A 24097-nucleotide genomic window follows, 5' to 3' on the forward strand; every position below is an offset into this window, starting at 1 on the left:
CAATCATATCCAGCCTTAAGTTTTCTTAACTCCTTCGTTTCTTTTTAGAAACAAGAATACCAAGCCGCCTCCTGTCACCGATAGTCAATTTTCTGGGCCTCCTACGCCTCCCTGGTGCTCAATGCCATATCCATTTGCAATATTTTTCAAAACACAATAAACAATGGGCAAAGGGATGCCTGTTCTACTTGAAATCACTTTAGCTGATCTGATGTGCTTGTTAAAATACTCTAAAATCAACTTCCTCTTCTCTAAATCATCAATACTGAGGATCACTGAAAATGTCGTCTGCAAGCAAGTAAACAAAGGGGGATAACTCTTCACAAACTAATGAAAAAGGATTAACGGAGTTGTCTCTCTTGAATGAAACCAAGCACTTGATAGCTGGTCAAGGTTGTTTATACTAGAAATCCAATTATACATATTCCTAAAATTCTCAATAATTTCTGGTCATACTATATTAGATTTACAAAGAAAGATCTGGAAAGCTTATTCCAGAATTCTTGTGTGTATAAGGGGAGCTGACACTCGTCTCACATTACATCTCAGGCCACATGACCAGCATTGTCAGTGATGATTGCACTCTGGATACTGTCCTTTTAGACATTCTATGTTCCAAGCTGGATTACTGTTTAGGGACCGTTCATAATTTATGGCTAGTGGGGGTGATGATGATTTTTATGGAGAAGCTTGTACAATGTGAATGACCCATAATTTCTAAGCATAATTTTAAACATATGTACAAAATTGACGACCCCCCTAGTACATGTGTACAAAATTGATGACCCCCCTAGCTCGCCAGAACAAAATGGGTGGACCCCCCCCTTTAAATCATTATCACCCCCACTAGCCATAACTTATGAACGGTCCCTTACTGTGAAGTAATCTATATGATTATTGCAATAATCACTTCTTTTGTTTTATATTACCACACAATTCTGTACTGTCATAGTGATAACTCTGTATTGTTTTGTGAATTTTAGTTAATTTTGAAATACAATTGATAATTACAGCACATTTCCTTGTTGTTTGTTCAGGTATCACCAGAGACCACATAATAAATATCACATGGTCTGTGGTTTCACACATAGTTATGTTATGGACTGATTCATGGCAGCAGAAACAACTAGAAGATCACAGATTTGGTTATAATGTTACTAGTATATGTGAACCTTTCTTTCTATTAATACACTATAAACAGGCAAAAGATCGCCAACAACTGAAGGCACATCACCAGATATGACCTTACAGCTAGGGTGGATATGACATTGTTACAGTTAGGGTGGATATGACATTGTAACAGCTAGGGTGGATATGACATTGTAACAGTTAGGGTGGATATGACATTGTAACAGTTAGGGTGATATGACATTGTAACAGCTAGGGTGGATATGATATTGTTACAGTTAGGGTGGATAGGGTGGCTATGACATTGTAACAGCTAGGGTGGAGATGACATTGTAACAGTTAGGGTGGATATGACATTGTAACAGTTAGGGTGGATATGACATTGTAACAGCTAGGGTGGATATGACATTGTTACAGTTAGGGTGGATAGGGTGGATATGACATTGTAACAGCTAGGGTGGATATTAGTTTGTAACTGTTAGGGTAGATATGACATTGTAACAGCTAGGGTGGACATGACATTGTAACAGCTAGGGTGGATATGACATTGTAACAGCTAGGGTGGAGATGACATTGTAACAACTAGGGTGGATATGACATTGTAACAGCTAGGGTGGATATGACATTGTAACAACTAGGGTGGATATAACATTGTAACAGTTAGGGTGGATATGACATTGTTACAGTTAGGGTGGATAGGGTAGATATGACATTGTTACAGCTAGGGTGGATATGACATTGTAACAGCTAGGGTGGATATGACATTGTTACAGCTAGGGTGGATATGACATTGTAACAGCTAAGGTGGATATGACATTGTAACAGTTAGGGTAGATATGACATTGTTATAGTTAGGGTGGATATAACATTGTAACAGCTAGGGTGGATATGACATTGTAACAGCTACGATGGATATAACATTGCAACCAGGGATGACCATGATTCCTTATATTGCAATAGCGAACCACCAGATGGCCATGCTTCCTTGTATTGCAATAGATAATCACCAGATGGCCATGCTTCCTTGTATTGCAACAGAGAATCACCAGATGGCCATGCTTCCTTGTATTGCAACAGAGAATCACCAGATGGCCATGCTTCCTTGTATTGCAATAGAGAATCACCAGATGGCCATGCTTCCTTGTATTGCAACAGAGAATCACCAGATGGCCATGCTTCCTTGTATTGCAATAGAGAATCACCAGATGGCCATGCTTCCTTGTATTGCAATAGAGAATCACCAGATGGCCATGCTTCCTTGTATTGCAATAGAGAATCACCAGATGGCTGTTCAATGTGAGGGGGTTGACATGTTTTGTTGACATTTTGCAATTCGTAATTTAAGTGTTGACCTAGTTTTTTTATATCATTAATCTTTGTCTTATTATCATGAATGGTTCAGATTAGGATATATCGTACACAAATTGTGAAGTTCTTGTATGCGACATGTGCTTTTTGTGATAATTATAACACATTTCTAAGCACAAACATTTAGCAGGTATTTAACCAAGAGTAGCAAAAACAATGTCCATGAAATTGTGAGATAAACGGTCACAGGTGAAATGTCAATCATCACCAACAACATATCATGATACGATATGTGCAAAATACAACTTTCAAAAAGTGTCTAAATTACTGAAATGATTTTTGACATCTGTGAGGGTTTATGGTGCAATTTTGGTGTTTAAAATGACTGGCAATGTTACATGTAGTTTGCCATCAGATGAATATAATATTTTGTCATGACAAAACTCATATTCAATTTGTAAGAGCTAGCTTTTTATCCGTTTTTGTTGTTAATTCATTTTCTAAAATTCCCATACAAAGAAATCAATAATGTCAATCTTTTTTCTCTTTTCATCAATTGATCTGCATTGTACAATGTTATAATTGTATTTGATATTTTTTAATGATTGTGCATCTGTATGTTGATATTAAATTACATGTGCATGACTTTTCGGCAGTAATTATACAAAGGAATAAAGTGTTTAAATATAAGTAAATGCATAGAACGTATCTACATGGAATAATTATTGGGTAATATTTGATTCATGTTCATTCCTAAGAACAGACTTAATGCTGCAGTTGTCATTGAATATTGTTGAACGAAAATCACAATTTAAGGCTTTAGTTTTTAAAGGAAAAATATATTGTCAACATCTGTTAAAATAACAAGAGGATATATGTGTCATTTAAATCTATTTATGTAACATACACATTCGCTGGAGTTGTCAGTTGTTTAGGCAAATCTTTGTAATTTACTGTTTAGTTTAAGAGAATTGGTATCAGAATTTTGTGAGAAATGGATCAATAAATTAACATATATATAATTACCCTTTCACCCACTGATGGGCATGTTTTATAAGGGATAGAATGTTATGAGAAAACCTTTTACATAGGACATATAACTAGTATCTTTACTGCAACCAAGTACAGTTTGGATGATAGATGCATGGTACATTTAGTATAAAATACAAATATATTGACCGAATTTTATAAAGGTTAAATGAGATGAATAAGGAAGTGTTGATCGAAACATAACATTTATAACAAACTGTTAAATTCTATTTTGATTATTACTTAAGTCACAGATATATAATTAGGGCTGCGCAATATAACTGGTTTACCAGTATTTACCGGTTCAGACCGGACCGAATTTTATAAAGGTTAAATGAGATGAATAAGGAAGTGTTGATCGAAACATAACATTTATAACAAACTGTTAAATTCTATTTTGATTATTACTTAAGTCACAGATATATAATTAGGGCTGCGCAATATAACTGGTTTACCAGTATTTACCGGTTCAGACATGAAAACGATACGTATTGCCATACGCTGATCGAAAACCGGTATTTTGACATGCATTCGGAAAACTTCGTAACACTCAGAAATCTTCGGATATTGCCTTGTTTCATTTGTGCCAAATATTATTTACATTTTTATTTTGTCAGGATTAAAAGTTTTTATTAAAGCTTAATCAAACATGATGATTTTGTTTTGTTTTTGTTTTATAAATCAAGCATTAACTCGAGTATAAGAAGTTGTTTTTTAAAAAACTTCTTGCAATATATTGCAATACATATCGCAATATATGCTTTCGCATCGCAATATATCGCAATATGAAAATTCTCTGCAATACCCACCCCTATATATAATAATTATAGATTGGTGTTATTGGCCCACCAAAGGACGCCAGTTTGTGCTGCAGATGTAGGCCTGTCTCCAACGTCATTACATTCAGCTCCTTGGTAGTCAGATTTGAATGTTGCAACAGTTAAGGACCAGTCGTTGGAAATAGCACATAAGATGGTAACCAGGCTGAAGTGAGAAGCTGAACCGATGCTTACCTCATTTCAAAAGGAGAGTTATTGCCTATTGGCACAACAAAAGGAGAGTTATTGCCTATTGGCACAACAAAAGGAGAGTTATTGCCTTTTGGCACAACAAAAGGAGAGTTATTGGCGTATTGGCATAACAAAAGGAGAGTTATTGCCTATTGGCATAACAAAAGGAGAGTTATTGCCTATTGGCACAACAAAAGGAGAGTTATTGCCTTTTGGCACAACAAAAGGAGAGTTATTGCCTATTGGCACAACAAAAGGAGAGTCATTGCCTATTGGCACAACAAAAGGAGAGTTATTGCCTATTGGCACAACAAAAGGAGAGTTATTGCCTATTGGCACAACAAAAGGAGAGTTATTGCCTATTGGCACAACAAAGGACCGTCCATTGCCATAAAGAAGGTTTCATCCATATATAGTTATCCTTCCTCAGTCATCCAACTTCTAATTTTTTTCATGAACAACCAAAGGTCATAGCTTGTTGTACTTAGACATACATAAAAAATAAATCAAGCGGACTTTGTGACTTTCATTAACCAAGAGAGGTACTTAGGAATGTTCAAATTTTGTTGTCCATCCAACACACCACACCTCAATGTGAACATACAGATAAATTTGTCTTTCACTATGATCAGCATGATAATAAATAAAGTGGAGTTTTTCACTATATCTGTGTAAAAGCTGGCAGAGGAGCAACATTACGCAACATGCACAGTCCATTTATCAAACTGTTACGTTATAAGACAGCACTACAAAGTACATTTGTATAAACATGTACACTAAATCTTTAGTTAAAAAATCAATTTTTCTCAAGGTGTATAAAAGGGACAAAAGCAAAATTACCTTTTATCTCGGAATGACTCTTCAGTCATTAGAGTTATATTAACAAGGATTAACAAACCAAAAATCTCTGCTGCACGAGTTCAGCGAATCAATGCTAACTTAACATATGTTATATTTGGGATTACACTTTCTTAGTAAAGTACAGATTCTTGTACTTTTTGGGGGTTGAGTCCCATCAGGGATTCGAACCCATACCCTCAGTCAGGTGATTTGGTGCCTGACTCTGAGGGTGTGGGTTCGAATCTCGGATGGACTCAACCCAACAAAAGTATAAGAATCTGTACTTTACTACGAAAGTGTAATCTCAAATATAACATGTTACATTTGACCATTGGGTAATCAATGGCTAACTGTCTTGTCAACACAAAAACATCAAAATGAATAGAAACCAGTTATAGTCATGTGTTCTTGTGATTACTGGAATGTGTTATGGATTAGGATTTGGTCTTTTTGTAGTATTTGTTGTTTGTTTTCTGTCCTGAAATGAGTTCACTCATGTATGATTCTTATTGTGTTAATCTTGGGTTTGGTCATGAGCTTGTGATGAAGGACATTAAATGTGTGGTTTTGTTTTTGACATGTATGTACATGAAGTTTACACTTCTGATAAGACACATATATACATAAATGTATAAATACTTTGCATGTAATTGAACTGTGTGCGAAATATGCATTATGTTGGAAAGTGCACGGTAAACCTCCAAATCATTATCATCATGTAATTGATGTGGGTCACGCATTTTATGTCCTTGCTGTTTGCTTGTGTGTTTTATGTCCTTGCTGTTTGCTTGTGCGTTTTATGTCCTTGCTGTTTGCTTGTGTGTTTTATGTCCTTGCTGTTTGCTTGTGTGTTTTTTATGTCCTTGCTGTTTGCTTGTGTGTTTTATGTCCTTGCTGTTTGCTTGTGTTTTATGTCCTTGCTGTTTGCTTGTGCGTTTTATGTCCTTGCTGTTTGCTTGTGCGTTTTATGTCCTTGCTGTTTGCTTGTGTGTTTTATGTCCTTGTTGTTTGCTTGTGTGTTTTATGTCCTTGCTGTTTGCTTGTGTTTTATGTCCTTGCTGTTTGCTTGTGTGTTTTATGTCCTTGCTGTTTGCTTGTGTGTTTTATGTCCTTTCTGTTTGCTTGTGTGTTTTATGTCCTTGCTGTTTGCTTGTGTTTTATGTCCTTGCTGTTTGCTTGTGCGTTTTATGTCCTTGCTGTTTGCTTGTGCGTTTTATGTCCTTGCTGTTTGCTTGTGCGTTTTATGTCCTTTCTGTTTGCTTGTGTTTTATGTCCTTGCTGTTTGCTTGTGTGTTTTATGTCCCTGCTATTTGCTTGTGTTTTATGTCCTTGCTGTTTGCTTGTGCGTTTTGTGTCATTCAACCTTCATGTCACTTTTCATTTGTGTCATTTCAAGATCTGTCCTTGTTATTCCACAAGCAAGGGTGATATGAAGGCTGACTGTGGTGATACAGACATATTACTGCAGACTGTGGTGATGTAGACTTATTACTGCTGACTGTGGTGATGTAGACTTATTACTGCTGACTGTGGTGATATAGACTTATTACTGCTGACTGTGGTGATATATAGACTTATTACTGCTGACTGTGGTGATATAGACTTATTACTGCTGACTGTGGTGATACAGACATAATACTGCAGACTGTGGTGATATAGACTTATTACTGCTGACTGTGGTGATATAGACTTATTACTGCAGACTGTGGTGAGATATAGACTTATTACTGCTGACTGTGGTGATATATAGACTTATTACTGCAGACTGTGGTGATATAGACTTATTACTGCTGACTGTGGTGATGTACACTTATTACTGCTGACTGTGGTGATATAGACTTATTACTGCAGACTGTGGTGATATATAGACTTACTACTGCAGACTGTGGTGATATATAGACTTATTACTGCTGACTGTGGTGATATAGACTTATTACTGCAGACTGTGGTGATATATAGACTTATTACTGCAGACTGTGGTGATATATAGACTTATTACTGCTGACTGTGGTGATATAGACTTATTACTGCTGACTGTGGTGATATAGACTTATTACTGCAGACTGTGGTGATATATAGACTTATTACTGCTGACTGTGGTGATATAGACTTATTACTGCAGACTGTGGTGATATATAGACTTATTACTGCTGACTGTGGTGATATATAGACTTATTACTGCAAACTGTGGTGATATAGACTTATTACTGCTGACTGTGGTGATGTAGTCTTTTTACTGCTGACTGTGGTGATGTAGACTTATTACTGCTGACTGTGGTGATATAGACTTATTACTGCAGACTGTGGTGATATATAGACTTATTACTGCTGACTGTGGTGATATAGACTTATTACTGCAGACTGTGGTGATGTAGACTTATTACTGCAGACTGTGGTGATATAGACTTATTACTGCTGACTGTGGTGATATAGACTTATTACTGCTGACTGTGGTGAAATAGACTTATTACTGCAGACTGTGGTGATATATAGACTTATTACTGCAGACTGTGGTGATATATAGACTTATTACTGCTGACTGTGGTGATATAGACTTATTACTGCTGACTGTGGTGATATAGACTTATTACTGCAGACTGTGGTGATATATAGACTTATTACTGCAGACTGTGGTGATATATAGACTTATTACTGCAAACTGTGGTGATATAGACTTATTACTGCTGACTGTGGTGATGTAGTCTTTTTACTGCTGACTGTGGTGATAGACTTATTACTGCTGACTGTGGTGATATAGACTTATTACTGCTGACTGTGGTGATATAGACTTATTACTGCAGACTGTGGTGATATATAGACTTATTACTGCTGACTGTGGTGATATAGACTTATTACTGCAGACTGTGGTGATATATAGACTTATTACTGCAGACAGTGGTGATATATAGACTTATTACTGCAGACTGTGGTGATATAGACTTATTACTGCAGACTGTGGTGATATATAGACTTATTACTGCAGACTGTGGTGATGTAGACTTATTACTGCAGACTGTGGTGATATAGACTTATTACTGCAGACTGTGGTGATATAGACTTATTACTGCTGACTGTGGTGATATAGACCTATTACTGCTGACTGTGGTGATATAGACTTATTACTGCTGACTGTGGTGATATAGACTTATTACTGCTGACTGTGGTGATATAGACTTATTACTGCTGATTGTGGTGATATAGACTTATTACTGCTGACTGTGGTGATAGACTTATTACTGCTGACTGTGGTGATATAGACTTATTACTGCAGACTGTGGTGATATATAGACTTATTACTGCTGACTGTGGTGATATAGACTTATTACTGCAGACTGTGGTGATATATAGACTTATTTCTGCTGACTGTGGTGATATATAGACTTATTACTGCAAACTGTGGTGATATAGACTTATTACTGCTGACTGTGGTGATGTAGTCTTTTTACTGCTGACTGTGGTGATGTAGACTTATTACTGCTGACTGTGGTGATATAGACTTATTACTGCTGACTGTGGTGATATAGACTTATTACTGCAGACTGTGGTGATATATAGACTTATTACTGCTGACTGTGGTGATATAGACTTATTACTGCAGACTGTGGTGATGTAGACTTATTACTGCAGACTGTGGTGATATAGACTTATTACTGCTGACTGTGGTGAAATAGACTTATTACTGCAGACTGTGGTGATATATAGACTTATTACTGCTGACTGTGGTGATAAAGACGTATTACTGCTGACTGTGGTGATATAGACTTATTACTGCAGACTGTGGTGATATATAGACTTATTACTGCTGACTGTGGTGATATAGACTTATTACTGCAGACTGTGGTGATATATAGACTTATTACTGCTGACTGTGGTGATATATAGACTTATTACTGCAAACTGTGGTGATATAGACTTATTACTGCTGACTGTGGTGATGTAGTCTTTTTACTGCTGACTGTGGTGATGTAGACTTATTACTGCTGACTGTGGTGATATATACTTATTACTGCTGACTGTGGTGATATAGACTTATTACTGCAGACTGTGGTGATATATAGACTTATTACTGCTGACTGTGGTGATATAGACTTATTACTGCAGACTGTGGTGATATATAGACTTATTACTGCAGACAGTGGTGATATATAGACTTATTACTGCAGACTGTGGTGATATAGACTTATTACTGCAGACTGTGGTGATATATAGACTTATTACTGCAGACTGTGGTGATGTAGACTTATTACTGCAGACTGTGGTGATATAGACTTATTACTGCAGACTGTGGTGATATAGACTTATTACTGCTGACTGTGGTGATATATAGACTTATTACTGCAGACAGTGGTGATATATAGACTTATTACTGCAGACTGTGGTGATATAGACTTATTACTGCAGACTGTGGTGATATATAGACTTATTACTGCAGACTGTGGTGATGTAGACTTATTACTGCAGACTGTGGTGATATAGACTTATTACTGCAGACTGTGGTGATATAGACTTATTACTGCTGACTGTGGTGATACAGACATATTACTGCTGACTGTGGTGACACAGACATATTACTGCTGATTGTGGTGATATAGACTTATTACTGCAGACTGTGGTGATATAGACTTATTACTGCTGACTGTGGTGATATAGACTTATTACTGCTGACTGTGGTGATATAGACTTATTATTGCTGACTATATGGCTATAGATATGCTACTGCTGACTGTGGATATAATACAGCAACCTCCTGTTGCCAGGCATGACATGTTTGTTAAACATGTTAAACAGGAATGACACCATTGCATCAAAAGTGGCAAGTCAGGTCAGGACATATCATGGCTTTCATTGTAGCTTTCATTATGGGAAAAGCTCCACATGAAACTGTATCCATGGTAACAGCTCCACATAAATCTATTATCGCTAAGGTAACAGATCCGCATAAAACTACCCCCATGAAAACAGCTCCACACAAAACTATTACTATGGTAACAGCTCCACATAATACTTTCATCATGGGAACAGCTCCACATAATACTTTCACCATGGGAACAGCTCCACACAAAGCTTGATAATGATCCCATGAGAGAAGCTCCATACACAACTTAAACTATGGTAAACGTTCCACACCAACTGTTAGTATTTAGTGTTAAAGCAGCTGGGTATCACTGTCCTATAACGATAATCAAAATGTATGTTTCACTGACAATGCAGATGAACATAATATTGTTTGAGGATTCATGACATCTTCCTGGAATGTTGCTGTAGTGGAGGTCAGTGAAAAGTTGCTGTAGTGTACTGGTAGTTGGAATGTTGCTGTAGTGTACCGGTAGTTGGGATGTTGCTGTAGTACTGGTAGTTGGGATGTTGCTGTAGTGTACCGGTAGTTGGGATGTTGCTGTAGTGTACTGGTAGTTGGGATGTTGCTGTAGTGTACTGGTAGTTGGAATGTTGCTGTAGTGTACCGGTAGTTGGGATATTGCTGTAGTGTACTGGTAGTTGGGATGTTGCTGTAGTGTACTGGTAGTTGGGATGTTGCTGTAGTGTACTGGTAGTTGGGATGTTGCTGTAGTGTACTGGTAGTTGGGATGTTGCTGTAGTGTACCGGTAGTTGGGATGTTGCTGTAGTGTACTGGTAGTTGGGATGTTGCTGTAGTGTACTGGTAGTTGGAATGTTGCTGTAGTGTACCGGTAGTTGGGATGTTGCTGTAGTGTACTGGTAGTTGGAATGTTGCTGTAAGGCTGCAGGAATAGTGCAATAATGAAGGTCGAAAGTTGCAGTAAAGTAATTGTTTCAAGAATGTCGGTGGAATGTTGATTAATTGTAACCTTAATATTGAATGTTACTGGCATGTTACCGAAACGTTGCTGGCTGGAGTAATAAAAAAATGTTCACTCATTTCTCAGTTTGAAAGACTTTGAACTTTGTAAGAACTATACATATATATATAATTTTCCTCTAATTAAATAAATAATGCCAAAGCTTTTCAACATTTTCAAAAGCACAGTTTTGAAATCCGTAACGTTCTGTTGCTTCAACCACTGACTTTATGTTGTACTTGTTCAGTGAATGGGTAGTGATACAGAGATGCCAACGCTATAATCATAAATACCATTGGGAACATTGATGGTCATTGTTGTCACGTTTAGGAAGATTAACATACAGGTTTTCACAATAATGCATGTTATTTTGCATTAATCTGATCATCCAATGAGTGAGTGAGTGAGTATGGTTTTAAGCCACTTTTAGTAATATTCCAGCAATACCATGGCAGGGGACAGCGGAAATAAGGCTTCACACATTGTACCCATGTGTGTAATTGAATTTGGGTAATTGTGACGGGCCGACACCTGAACCACAAGGCTACGCCACAACCCCTCAGCATCCCAACTCCTCAAAATAGGAAAGCTTTTCTCTCACTAGTGATTACTCATATTGTTTACTGTTCATTAATGATACTTAATTATCACTTGCTTTAAGCAACAATGGCACCTACAGTAAGGTCAATAGCTGGACTAAATTAGTGAAGTGATTATTTTTTATACAGATATTGTAATTTATTACTCTCCCCTGGAAGATACTGCTATGTAATATTTTTACAGCAATATTACACTAGTGTAAAACCGCTAGACGTATGACATCATAATGGTTTACAGTTAAGACGTCACAATGCCAATACCTCTGTCACAATGGTATTAGACCTTGTTTGACTCGCGGAAAGCTGAAAATCATCACATGACGTAGGTAGTTTATATCCATTTATGTTTGAGAGTAATAAACAGAATACTAAACTCGCTTCCATGAAATACCATTTTTATTAAACTCGTGAAAGATTTGGCATCAAATCATTAACTCGTTTAATAAATATGGTATTGCACAGAAGGTCGTTTAATATCCTCAATACATTACACCTTGTCAAGTTGATGGCATTTGGCCCGGGTTATTGACTGCACTAAAATTCTGATGTTTTGCATCTCTGTTACCACGATAACTCCAGATCTACTTGAAGGAAATAAGCCCATCCTTTCCATTATGCCTGCAGACTTCTCAATACTACTTCATAACTGGGTATCACGAGATAATAGCAGTGTAGGAAAGATGTAGAAAATCTAGCCTGTCCACAGGACTGGCAGGTAAATTTTTTTACCAGTCCTGCCAAAATCTAGCCTGTCCTCCAAATATAAATAAAACAGCTTCGGCAGTAAATATTCAAAAAGGTTATAATCATTATATATATGTCATTGGTTTGCTAAAAATGACCCGACATGAGGACGGACTAGATATTTTTTTAACCCGTCCTCCACAAAATTCACCCGTCTCGGACGTTGGGACGGGCTATCTTTCCTACACTGATAATAGCATGCAAACTTCAACAACAAAGGTGATTAAAAGTACATGTATAAATGAAGTATACCAAAGCATGAATGTCACTTTTTGTGATTATCAACTGTCATTTCAAACAAAATACATGTATATATAAAACATGAATGTTAATTGTCTTGACATGAACATGTGATCAAAATATGCGAAATATATATTCCTTTACTTTTATGAGTCACGTGATCATCAAACAGTCACATATGATAAAAAGTCTTCCCAGCAGCAATATTGTGAGCACATCAACAACATCAATATTTTTACTTCTAAAAACTTGTCATCATTCATGTGCATAACCATAGCTTCTACCTCCAACGTCTTAAGAAACTGAACTGCTGTACTCAACGTAGAAAAGTCTCTAAACGTCTGATCTTATAAACTATTCCCAACTACACAATTTTCGTCCAGAAAATCCGCACACAAAAGATCCTTCCCCATAATACCTACCTGCAGCTTATCAGCGTAACCCGTCTAGACAAAACACGTCTGCGTGGACACAGAGATAACTCCGCTAAACAACACGCTGATCTACAGGTGTCAGCCTATAGCGTCCCTCAATCTGACAGTCACACACACCTTAGTACACTTCTTCAAATATCGTCATAGAGAGCTCCGTCAGTTACCTAAAGAGCTATCTGAGACTAGGGAGTGTCATGTCCCCAGAACACGCTCGAACACTCACCTGCATGTTATAAGCAAACGGGTGAGGGAAACTCCGAATGAACCAAATGACCTGAGGTCACGGTGAGAACGAGGCTGTCTCCACGCGTAGGTTATCCCCAGACAGCTGACATTATGATGACTTATTCATTGCGGGAACTTGAGGTATGCGGCGGGAGGTGTGTCGGTGTACATGATAATAAAGACTGCAGGCGACTTTGCCCTGACAATGGAATTTTGTGCGTCTAGGATGAAAATGTGCACCTATCAACCTGCATTAATAAGTGCGCGTTGTCATAATGAATTGAATGTATAGGAATCGTGAGGGATATGGCATGAGCTGGTATATTAAAGTGTACGTAGGATGACTAAAGTACTGTTGGAAATGCTAGAAAAATGCTCTTTAGCCTTAATACTTTGATAAAGGTGATAAATGTACTATGTTGTCAATGTATCAACTCGCCTATAGTGTACCTAAATTTTTTTTCAATCGATTTAACATTCCCATGCATTTAAAGGGCAGTTTACAGGAGAGAATATGGTACCAAAACAACAACTTAAGATTTTTTCAGAGTTCAACAACAGAAATCTGAAATAGTCTTTACATTTATGCTAATAATACAGGTGGTGTAAAAATATGAATCAACGTTTTTCTTTAACAAATAAATGTTGAATGTTTGTGTTACTTTACTTAATTATCGTTTCTTTATTGAAGAAATATTAATATAAATGTAAAGGTCACATGCAACCAAAAAATCAAACATAATTAAAACACAATTATCACTTATTCATGACATATAATATACATTGCTGGTTATGAAAAAACATATAAACATAAATTATAAGCGTACAATCGCAAATCAAAAGTGCAATATTGTGTACTTGGGTTTACTTCCCAAGAAACGAAGCAGCCGGGATACCGAACCCAGTCAGAGCGGGTGGGTGTGCACTCAAGTGTAACGGCTGGTTCATTTGCAGATGCCCACACGGCTCATTGTGTGTGTATATATAGAGATGTTGGGTTTTGTAAATACATGCTCATTTTTGTGTATAACATTTTGCAATCAACAAACATCATAACATGTCATGTGTTCAAGTATCACACCTGCCTGTCTGTGTAATTACATAATGTGACAGAGACCGAACTCGGGCCATAAATCAATGCGTTTTGTTTATGGTGTATAGCCTGATTGGTGTTAAGTTCAAATTGCATGTGGTCAGTGATCGCAGTTGTATATTGAATATTGTCATTAGCAGACAGGCAGGCAGACACACAGGTGTTATTAAAACAAGACATTGAGTTTTGTCTGTGACAACGACATATCTACATCACAGTTAGAAATTCTGTCAACGCTAAATAATGACATTGCTTTTAAGTATCGAACTGAGAAAGTGACTCGGTAAGAAGAACGTGTGGTGAAATAGACAAATGAAATTATATAAACAGTTTATTTACTGTTATAACATATAAAAAGCTCGCGCCTGTAAAATATCAACAAAACATTAGGAAAATAGGTCACACCAAAGCCTTCACCGAGTATTCACCGGACAGCCCGTTTCCAAGTCGCGCGAACCTATTTCACTGCGCACGTGCTATTGAAACCAGTTTTTCCCCGGAAAAGTCGGGAGAACATTAGTGAATCGTTTGAATTCCGATTTCGCGCGTTTTTTTCATCGCGTTATTTTTCAACTTTATAAGTTGAATTTGCGTTTTTGATGATTTGTTTCGGTAAGTCCATACCGAAAGGTATCAGAATCTGCAAAGTTGTGTTTTACGTTGCATGGGACCTTTTTAAGTCTTGATAAATAAGTTTCCCGTGATGCATGCATATCTTTATCACAGCGTCCACTATGGCCAACTATTTGCAGTTTTTTGTGCTTGAAAAGGACAGAGGTAAACCTTTCATTAGTTTAGAAAGGGTTTATTACAGAACCTGTAGAGCTGTTGGTATGTCTTACCAACAAGTTTACAATATTGTAAACAAATCAGACAAGACAGGGACCGTCTCAAAAGCAAAACCGGGACGTAAACCATCCTTGACAACTTTGACAAGCGAGTACTTAGACGGGCGGTCTACAAACTTTATGAGAAGAAGAATATATATATTCTAAAGAAGCTACACCAGTGACTTCGTTAAATCTTTGGCCAATGTTCACGACTAGATTAAACTGACCGAATTACATCCATATTTTTGCAATGAAATATGCTGTTGACATGCAAAACACAAAACGTTGCACATTTTTACAATCAATCGATAAGATAACACAAATGATAGGATTCTTTCCAATGAACAGTAATTCGTATGTTTATTGCAAAACAAACACACATACACAAATGATCCCTTACATAACCAATATGTATACTATACGTACACATATTTAACATTTTGAAGACAACATCTATTGAGATGACCCCTCCCCCGAGCGTGTGCTCAGGTGTCAATTTCACCTGTCGATACCGTGCATGCTGATGACGTAACACAGGCAGTTAATGTTTGTATCAAATAACGTCCCACTACCCCTTATTTTTCTCAGTTTTTGGTATTTTCATCAGTAAAAACACATTTTAGGGCATGTCTCTAAATTTATTCCCTCGGTCTACATTAGGTAGATGTTTCTTAAAGTGATATTTGTTATTTAAGTAACTGTAATACCTCTGAATTTTAAATATAAGTCAAAAAGCATTTTTCTAGCATTTCCGACAGTACTTTAGTTCCGCTGTTCGTGGACAACAATGTACAGGTAAACAGATGGTGGTAGTTGTTCAGTAACATATGCTCAAGTATACAGATGACGATAGTTGCTCAGCAACACATGCTCAGGTAAACGGATGGCGCTAGTTGTCCAGCACGTGTCGGACTACCAGCTGCCTTTCCGGGATGGAATACTGCAATAGGTGAACAACGGCTCCGATCAGTAGATTGTTACAGGAGATATGAGCAACAATAGTTAATCGAGTCGATAAACATACATATTCCCATAATTAGTGTCTCGTAGGAACAGTAGGCTATATATTTAACAGGTTTTTATCGACAGTCATTACTTCATTAGTTAATCGAGTCGATAAACATACATATTCCCATAATTAGTGTCTCGTAGGAACAGTAGGCTATATATTTAACAGGTTTTTATCAACAGTCATTACTTCGTAAAGTTCTTGTTGTTAATTGTTTGGACCGACTAAACAAACATTTTCATTCCTGCTTCTGCCACTTAAGAAATTTAAACTTTTTGTCACGTACTTCATTGACATTAACATAAACAGATTAGAGAGTTAAACACAAAGGTTTCCATGTGTACGTATTGTCTTCGTAATTGCGTGATGTGTAGTGCGTATGACGTGTGCGTAGTGTCCCATTCCATGTGTACGTGTATAAAGGCTATGTGATGTGCTACATCAACAGTTTGACTAAATCATATGCTACATCAACAGTTTGACTAAATCATATTCAAAACGGAACTTTGCAACTTGACATGATATGAAGATCGGATTACGTACTACGCATCACGCACTGCGCGCACATGGAAACCCGGCTTTAAGCCTTTAACTCTCTGCCACAGTACCTGAAAGAGTGTGAATCATTGTCATTGTTTAAGACCCATCTCAAAACCTTCCTGTTCAGACTTGCCTTCTCTGTGTAGCTTTTCTCGTCTCCTCTCGGACATGTGCGCTTAGAGAATGTACTGTGCATGGATTCAGCGCGTATCAAATGGATTATTATTATTGTTATAGAAATACCAAAAGATTGCATACAATTCCCCAGTGGGTAGTTAAGCCCATAGCCTGGGTGTTCCACCACCGTTTCATGACCACGAGTGCTTTACGTGCGCTTACTACAGATCTAGAACTGGCGAACGCAGCCAACCTGCACCTGGATTACACTGTCTATACCCACACCTAGATTACACCAGGACTATACCCTATCTACTCACACCTAGATTACACCTGGCCTACACTACTTACCCACACCTAGCCTACACTATCTACCCACTCCTAGATTACACCTGGCCTACACTACCTACCCATACCTGTACTGCCCTATCTACCCACTCCTAGATTACGCCTGGCCTACACTACTTACCCACACCTAGCCTACACTATCTACCCACTCCTAGATTACACCTGGCCTACACTACCTACCCACACCTAGCCTACACTATCTACCCACTCCTAGATTACACCTGGCCTACACTACCTACCCACACCTGTACTGCCCTATCTACCCACTCCTAGATAACACCTGGCCTACACTACCTACCCACATCTGTACTGCCCTATCTACCCACTCCTAGATTACACCTGGCCTACACTACCTACCCACACCTAGCCTACACTATCTACCCACTCCTAGATTACACCTGGCCTACACTACCTACCCACACCTAGCCTACACTATCTACCCACTTCTAGATAACACCTGGCCTACACTACCTACCCACACCTAGCCTACACTATCTACCCACTCCTAGATTACACCTGGCCTACACTACCTACCCACACCTAGCCTACACTATCTACCCACTCCTAGATTACACCTGGCCTACACTACCTACCCACACCTAGCCTACACTATCTACCCACTCCTAGATTACACCTGGCCTACACTACTTACCCACACCTAGCCTACACTATCTACCCACTCCTAGATTACACCTGGCCTACACTACTTACCCACACCTAGCCTACACTATCTACCCACTCCTAGATTACACCTGGCCTACACTACCTACCCACACCTAGATTACGCCTGGCCTACACTATCTGCCTCGCTATCAACCTCGTCTGGCTATAATACAGTCGATCGCGAGTATTAGTGTTATTTGTTTTTGTCGTTATTATTTCTCGCTTCCTATGTATTTTTTTTAAAATAATGCCTCCTTACTTGACAAAGCTGACATTTTCGCTCCTGGCACTGTCACTCATGAATCACGAACTTGGACCAGTCATTCAGTGACATATATTATATATTAACAAGGAAATATTAATATCGCCAATTTGTTGTCCATTTAGATTAAAGCGATATTCTAAAATATACACACATGAATTGTATTATATTACCCAATGTGGCTAGTTGTAAATGAACGCTGTGTGAGAGGTTATTAACACGAGGGTTTTACGTGTGCTTCTGTCTCTATTTTGACTCATGTGATAACGAGGCTTCACTGTGTGTCAACAAGGACATACCGACACGATACATACATGTGAAACTGTTTAACATTTTATTATGTCAAATCTGATTTAATATTCATAAATTATTTTCCTCTCCGGATTCCATACGAACTGACCATGGCAGTTAATGTCGGCATCACGTGTCTATCGTACATCAACAGGTGTCTGTCGTACATCACCCGGACCCAGTGTTTGGAATACATCACCGGGTGTCTGGCGTACATCAACGGTGTCTGTCGTACATCACCCGGACCCAGTGTCTGGAATACATCACCGGGTGTCTGGCGTACATCACCTGGACCCAGTGTCTGGCGTACATCACCCGGACCCAGTGTCCGGAATACATCACCGGGTGTCTCGTACATCACCAGGTGTCTGGCGTACATCACCCGGACCCAGTGTCTTGAATATATCACCGGGTGTCTGTTGTACATAACCAGGTGTCTGACGTACATCACCCAGACCAAGTGTCTGGCTTACATCACCCGGACCAAGTGTCTGGCTTACATCACAGGGTGTCTGTTGTACATAACCAGGTGTCTGACGTAAATCACCCGGACCCAGTGTCTGGAATACATCACCGGGTGTCTGGCGTACATCACAGGGTGTATGGCGTACATCACCCGGTGTCTGGCGTACATCACCTGGCGTCGTCCGGAGTCAAGGGTACCAGCCCCACATTAGCCAGGGTGTACACACTGTGTCTGGCGGAAGGGGTAGGATCAGACCAGCACCAACAGCAACACACTCTCCTGAACACCTGGCCTACCGCAGGGATCTTGATGGCGTACACTAGAGGGTTGATGAGGCTGTTGAGGAAGCCGACACCGGCTGTGTAGGTGAGGACGGCACCGAGGTCGACCCCTGTGTCTTCAACCAGGGAACGGTCAATCAGGACTAGGAGGAGGTATGTGCCTGGGGAAAGAAAAACAGTTGCTCACTACGAGGCCCGCACACAATCCCACGTAAATTTGGCTACATGACAACGGGCGACCTTCTCGACCTTTCTCGGTGATATGGAGTCTTTCCTGTTTCAAAAGCAATGCAATGGACTAAGTGTACAATATTAATGTTCTAATGAGGCGGACTGCTGTCTACAGTCTCATTTACATGCAGGCGATACAGTTTTACTTGGAGTGATAACTGTGCGAAATGGAAACTCAGTGCATTACATGTATATGCAATACCAAAATTGCCTTTTGGGTAGTGGAAATGTTAAGAGCAAACAACCTTGCATTAGGTAAGACGTAAGTCAATTAGAAGCCATGGACTTGTATGTTTATCCAGACAGTTGCTCACGAACTTTGGCTGAGAATACTAGCAGTACCTACCTACAGGCGCCCAACACAGGATATACATGCCGATGATGATGCCCACTGTCTTGGCGAACCTGAGCGTCGACCTGGGCGTGTTGCCTGAACTCGTCCGACACAGCTGGGCGTGTATTGCCATGGCGTGCTTCCTGGCCAGAACGTAGATTTGTGGGTACAATGTCACTATGGCAACCAGTGGTATCACAAATATGACCACAACAGTCACGAGATAGCTAGTGGAGAATACGGTGAAGAAGTTACACGTCTGCTTCACTTGTTGTGACCGGTTCCATCCAGCTACAGGCAGCAATGCCAGCGTCAGGGCCAGCACCCACACAGAGGTGTTCAACGCTGTCACTCTCTTGGACGTGAACACTCGTTTGTGACGGAATGGGTCTTTGATTTTGACATATCTGTCCACTGTGAGCAACATAATGCTGAGTACAGACGCCATGTTTACACCAATCAGAAGCCCAAACCTGAAGAGACATTCGTGGACATCTTTCCACTCAAGCATAGTGTACACACTGTTGTAGATGACGATGAGGCCGGTCAGGGCGTCGGCCATGGCCAGGTTCACAATGAAGGAGTTGGAGGCGTCGTCTCGGGAGGAGAGCAGAGCCACCAGCACGACCATGTTAAGAACGATTTCCGTGATCCCCATGAGAATAAGAAACGGAAGTCCTACAAGGTCGGTAAAGGTCACTGGACTTCCGGTGAAGGCAATGAAAACGTAGGTGTTGTTCATTATGTGATTGTGTCCTATAGGCTGTGTATGATTAATATATTCTTAGCAAAACAAAGCAACATATTCTCATTCCACTTGATTGAACAAATCATGTTTACAAATATGCAAACCACAGGAACTGTCAGTACAGAGGCAGTAGAGACGGGCAGCTATGCCATGTCGCCCCTCCCCCTGCTGTGTACACCTATACGCGACTACACCTGTGAATACACCTGTACGTTGCGTCACAAGATGTTCACACCTGTACGCTTTGTCAAAAGAAATATGTTCACTTATAGGCTGCGTCACAAATTGTGTGTACACGTGTGCTCCGAGTCACATGCTATGTGTACATCTGTACGCTGTACCTCAAGGTGTGTTAATTTCCTGTTCAGGTGGGTTTTAAGTAGGTATCTGGCTGGATGAGTCACGTACGTGCTTTACACCGACAGCGCCGCGCCCCGAGGGATGGAGGAAGGGACACGGTCGTCTCATCTTAATGCTCCTCGCATCGGGCGTCTGAAAATATATATTTGAATTTGTATTGACTTTGCCTTAAATGTAAGACACTAAATTCAGTAATCTTATTAATCTGACCGATCAAGAAATCATCATACACATTAAAACTTGGACAAAACTGATACTTGTACTTTAATCATGAATTTTAAAAGAAGAACCTGTACGTCACTTGGCCGTTGACCTAGTTCCCCAGTACTGACCCAGTACAATTCCTGGTATTGTCTGTGTGGGGGTAGACCTAACACGCAAGCAGCTGTGTCTAGCTGCACTACAATAATCAGGTGAAGGTCAGTCTGTGGAACTGATCTAACGTATTTAGTACAGGAGTATAAAAGTGTCTCAGGGTGTTAAGTTCTAAATGATAAAAAAAACCCCTATATTTCATCAATAAGGGATTGTCTGGCGCGCTGTGGAAACCGGTGTCCGAGGGCAAAAGACGACGAAAGAGTGTGTTTGGGGAGGACCTCGTTTGGAAACGTTAACATCGCCGTGTGTGATACGATACAGTCACAGCACCTGTAACTCTTGACATCAGTTAATATGGTGTAACTTAAGTTAGAGTTAATGAAGTGTTCGTTGACCCGAGGCCAACCTGCGTCAGAGTAGTGGCAGTTTCAGATCGTCATCCGTCACTGTTTGCCCTGAGCACATCCTTGTTAGAATGTGTTTACAACATACACTGTTAAATATCATTTGACACTGTTTATCTTTAAGTGCAAAGTATTACACTCTTTTACTTTTTTCACAAAGCAGTTCAATGTTGAAAATTAATCTTCCTCTGTTGTAACACCTCTGGCATTCTTCACACAACACGAGTCGTAGTGGCGTCCCTCCTTGTCTCTGCCTTCTGCAGGTCTCCCAGCGCTCTGCCCGCGCTCTTCCCGCTGTCTGCCTGCTCCCCATTTGCTTGGCTATCCTGTCTGCTTTTAGGTAAATGAAGATGATGGCCGGCAATTCTCTTGGACATAAGCTGCTTAGCTGGTCATATTTGACTAGCTTGACGTATCTCTGACAAATAGCGTTACACCATGCTTAGATTTTCTAGGATGTTGACAGAACATATCTGTATTCACCTCTTCTGTCTGTATACATCCGTTTGTATGTATATATTCACTATTTCCTCAATCACCACTTCTTGTCTGAACACACCACACCTTTGTCTAATCTCATATCTACGTCTAAATTCCAAACATTTATGTGTATATTCAGCACTGTCCAGATGCACTGATCTGAAGTATACATTCACTACATCTATGTTTCCTCTCACCACTGCAATGTTATTTGAGTGTTAACAAACATATGATGAGCTCCTTTGTTTAACTATGTGGAGTTCTTCCCCCTCTCACAGATGGGTCAATGAATGCACTTGAGAGTGAGTTATGTCTAAATATGACAAGGAAGAGGTAGCCTAGTGGGGTAGCCTAGTGGTTAAAGCGTTCGCCATGCTTCAACCATGCATGGCTACACACAGTTCAGCGAGTTAATTTTTACGCCGCTATTAGCAATATTCCAACAATATCAAGGCGGGGGACACCAGAAATGGGCTTCACACATTGTACCCATGTGGGGAATCGACCCGGCGGATCTTTGCGTGACGAGCGAACGCTTTAACCACAGGACTACCCCACCGCCCCACACACAGTTCAACTAGTATATTCAGTAACACAGTTCAGCTATATGCAGCAACACAGTTTAACCATATGAAGCTACACACAGACAGTTCCGGAACATCAGATGGGAGTTAGTCACTGTTTTATTCATCACAAGTTTCATTTTCCCCTTCAACTCTTCTTACTTGCCCTATATATGTCAGCAATTGCCTGGCTTTGTTTTGCCTGGGAAATACTTCGGTCATGAATGAACCATATTGAAAAAACTTTATGGATAACAACTTCTTTTATTTTGTGAGTAAAATTCCTGCTTGACAACGGCACAAGAATCTGTGAAACGTATAAATTAACGAAGATGGTATCCCTAAAGTTAGCTAAGATACATAGCGTTCACATGAATGTATCTTAACTACCCTAAAGTTTGTTCAATATTGCACTTCCCAACTTCCACTCCAAGATGAATGAACCAGACATGTATATGTATACGACAAAATTCAAAAGTTTCGAAATTTATATGTCATACTTTCTCGTCTCAGAGAATTAGTAGTTTTGAAGGGGGTTGTTGCAAAGATAACAGCACCTTATACCAAAACACCGTAAGTGAAGACTTTATTCTTCTTCAAAGAAGATGAAATTCATGAAAATTGTCTCCACTGATACCACAGATTTTAAACACGATGATAGTTACACCTTCGTCAATCCCTTGCAACTATATAACTTATATAACTAGTATACATGCGTCAGGATGCACTAATCATGAAAGACAAATGTTGACAATAAGAAAATGAAATGAAGAACAGGCCATGGCTCACCTTGCACGCTCTACTGGCCGGCGCTGAGTGTCACTCGCAGTTGATCAAGTCTAATTATAATCATCAGTGAAAGTGGTTCATATTAATGTCGCATGCGTGCATACACAAAAGGAAGCGGCCACTCAGAGCATGAAAAAGAACTTTGTGTTCACGCTTACGAAACACCAGCGGATAAAAGTGTGCCTTCAGCATTCATGTCCGGAAGGGTACAGGTCGAAATATTCTCATATTTCCTTTTTGGTTACGCAGGATGATGGCGCTCGACAGATTTCCATTCTGTCTACACATACCACTTCCAACAGGAAGTTAGTTTGGATTTTGCTTTTTCAATCGTCATTCCTTTGAATTAGTGAGTGGGTTTTAAGCCACCTATATAACACCACGAATGGGCTTCACTTGGGCATTTTAACACTAAGAAAACTGCATGGTTCATCAAACTGTTACTCACAACATTTGAACAGTTCAATTAACTGGGTTAATAACCGGTTGTATTATCCGTATGGTGAAACATAACCAGTGTCATATATATCATATCTGCACATGTGCACATATCACTTTTGCCTAGCAACCACTGTTTCCGTATATCATCGTATGTG

At 39.4% G+C, this 24097-nt stretch overlaps 1 protein-coding gene and 1 pseudogene across 3 annotated transcripts; both read right to left on the minus strand.

Annotated features, from left to right (window-relative positions):
* The window catches only part of LOC124268871, a 120098-nt pseudogene extending 106693 nt beyond the window's left edge, over positions 1 to 13405 (minus strand).
* A 5148-nt stretch (positions 13406 to 18553) lies between these two features.
* Positions 18554 to 23895, minus strand: LOC124268830 (dopamine receptor 2-like). Of its 3 annotated transcripts, none has more exons than XR_006896357.1 (4): positions 23502 to 23895; positions 19852 to 21079; positions 19075 to 19435; positions 18554 to 18815 (listed from the first exon to the last, which is right to left on the minus strand). XR_006896357.1 is itself a non-coding variant. In XM_046703844.1 (3 exons), exons 2-3 carry the CDS (start codon positions 20579 to 20581, stop codon positions 19161 to 19163), a joined length of 1005 nt encoding a protein of 334 aa, XP_046559800.1. In that variant the 5' UTR covers positions 20582 to 21079; positions 23502 to 23895; the 3' UTR covers positions 18554 to 19160. The 3 variants fall into 3 exon arrangements, 1 of the variants encoding a protein (XP_046559800.1); XR_006896356.1 differs by having other exon boundaries at positions 18979 to 19435; XM_046703844.1 differs by having other exon boundaries at positions 18554 to 19435.
* Positions 23896 to 24097: the final 202 nt, after the last annotated feature.

This window comes from Haliotis rubra, unplaced genomic scaffold (genome assembly GCF_003918875.1).
Source record: "Haliotis rubra isolate DU_JTF1 unplaced genomic scaffold, ASM391887v1 Scf140, whole genome shotgun sequence".
Taxonomy (NCBI): Eukaryota; Metazoa; Mollusca; class Gastropoda; order Lepetellida; family Haliotidae; genus Haliotis; species Haliotis rubra.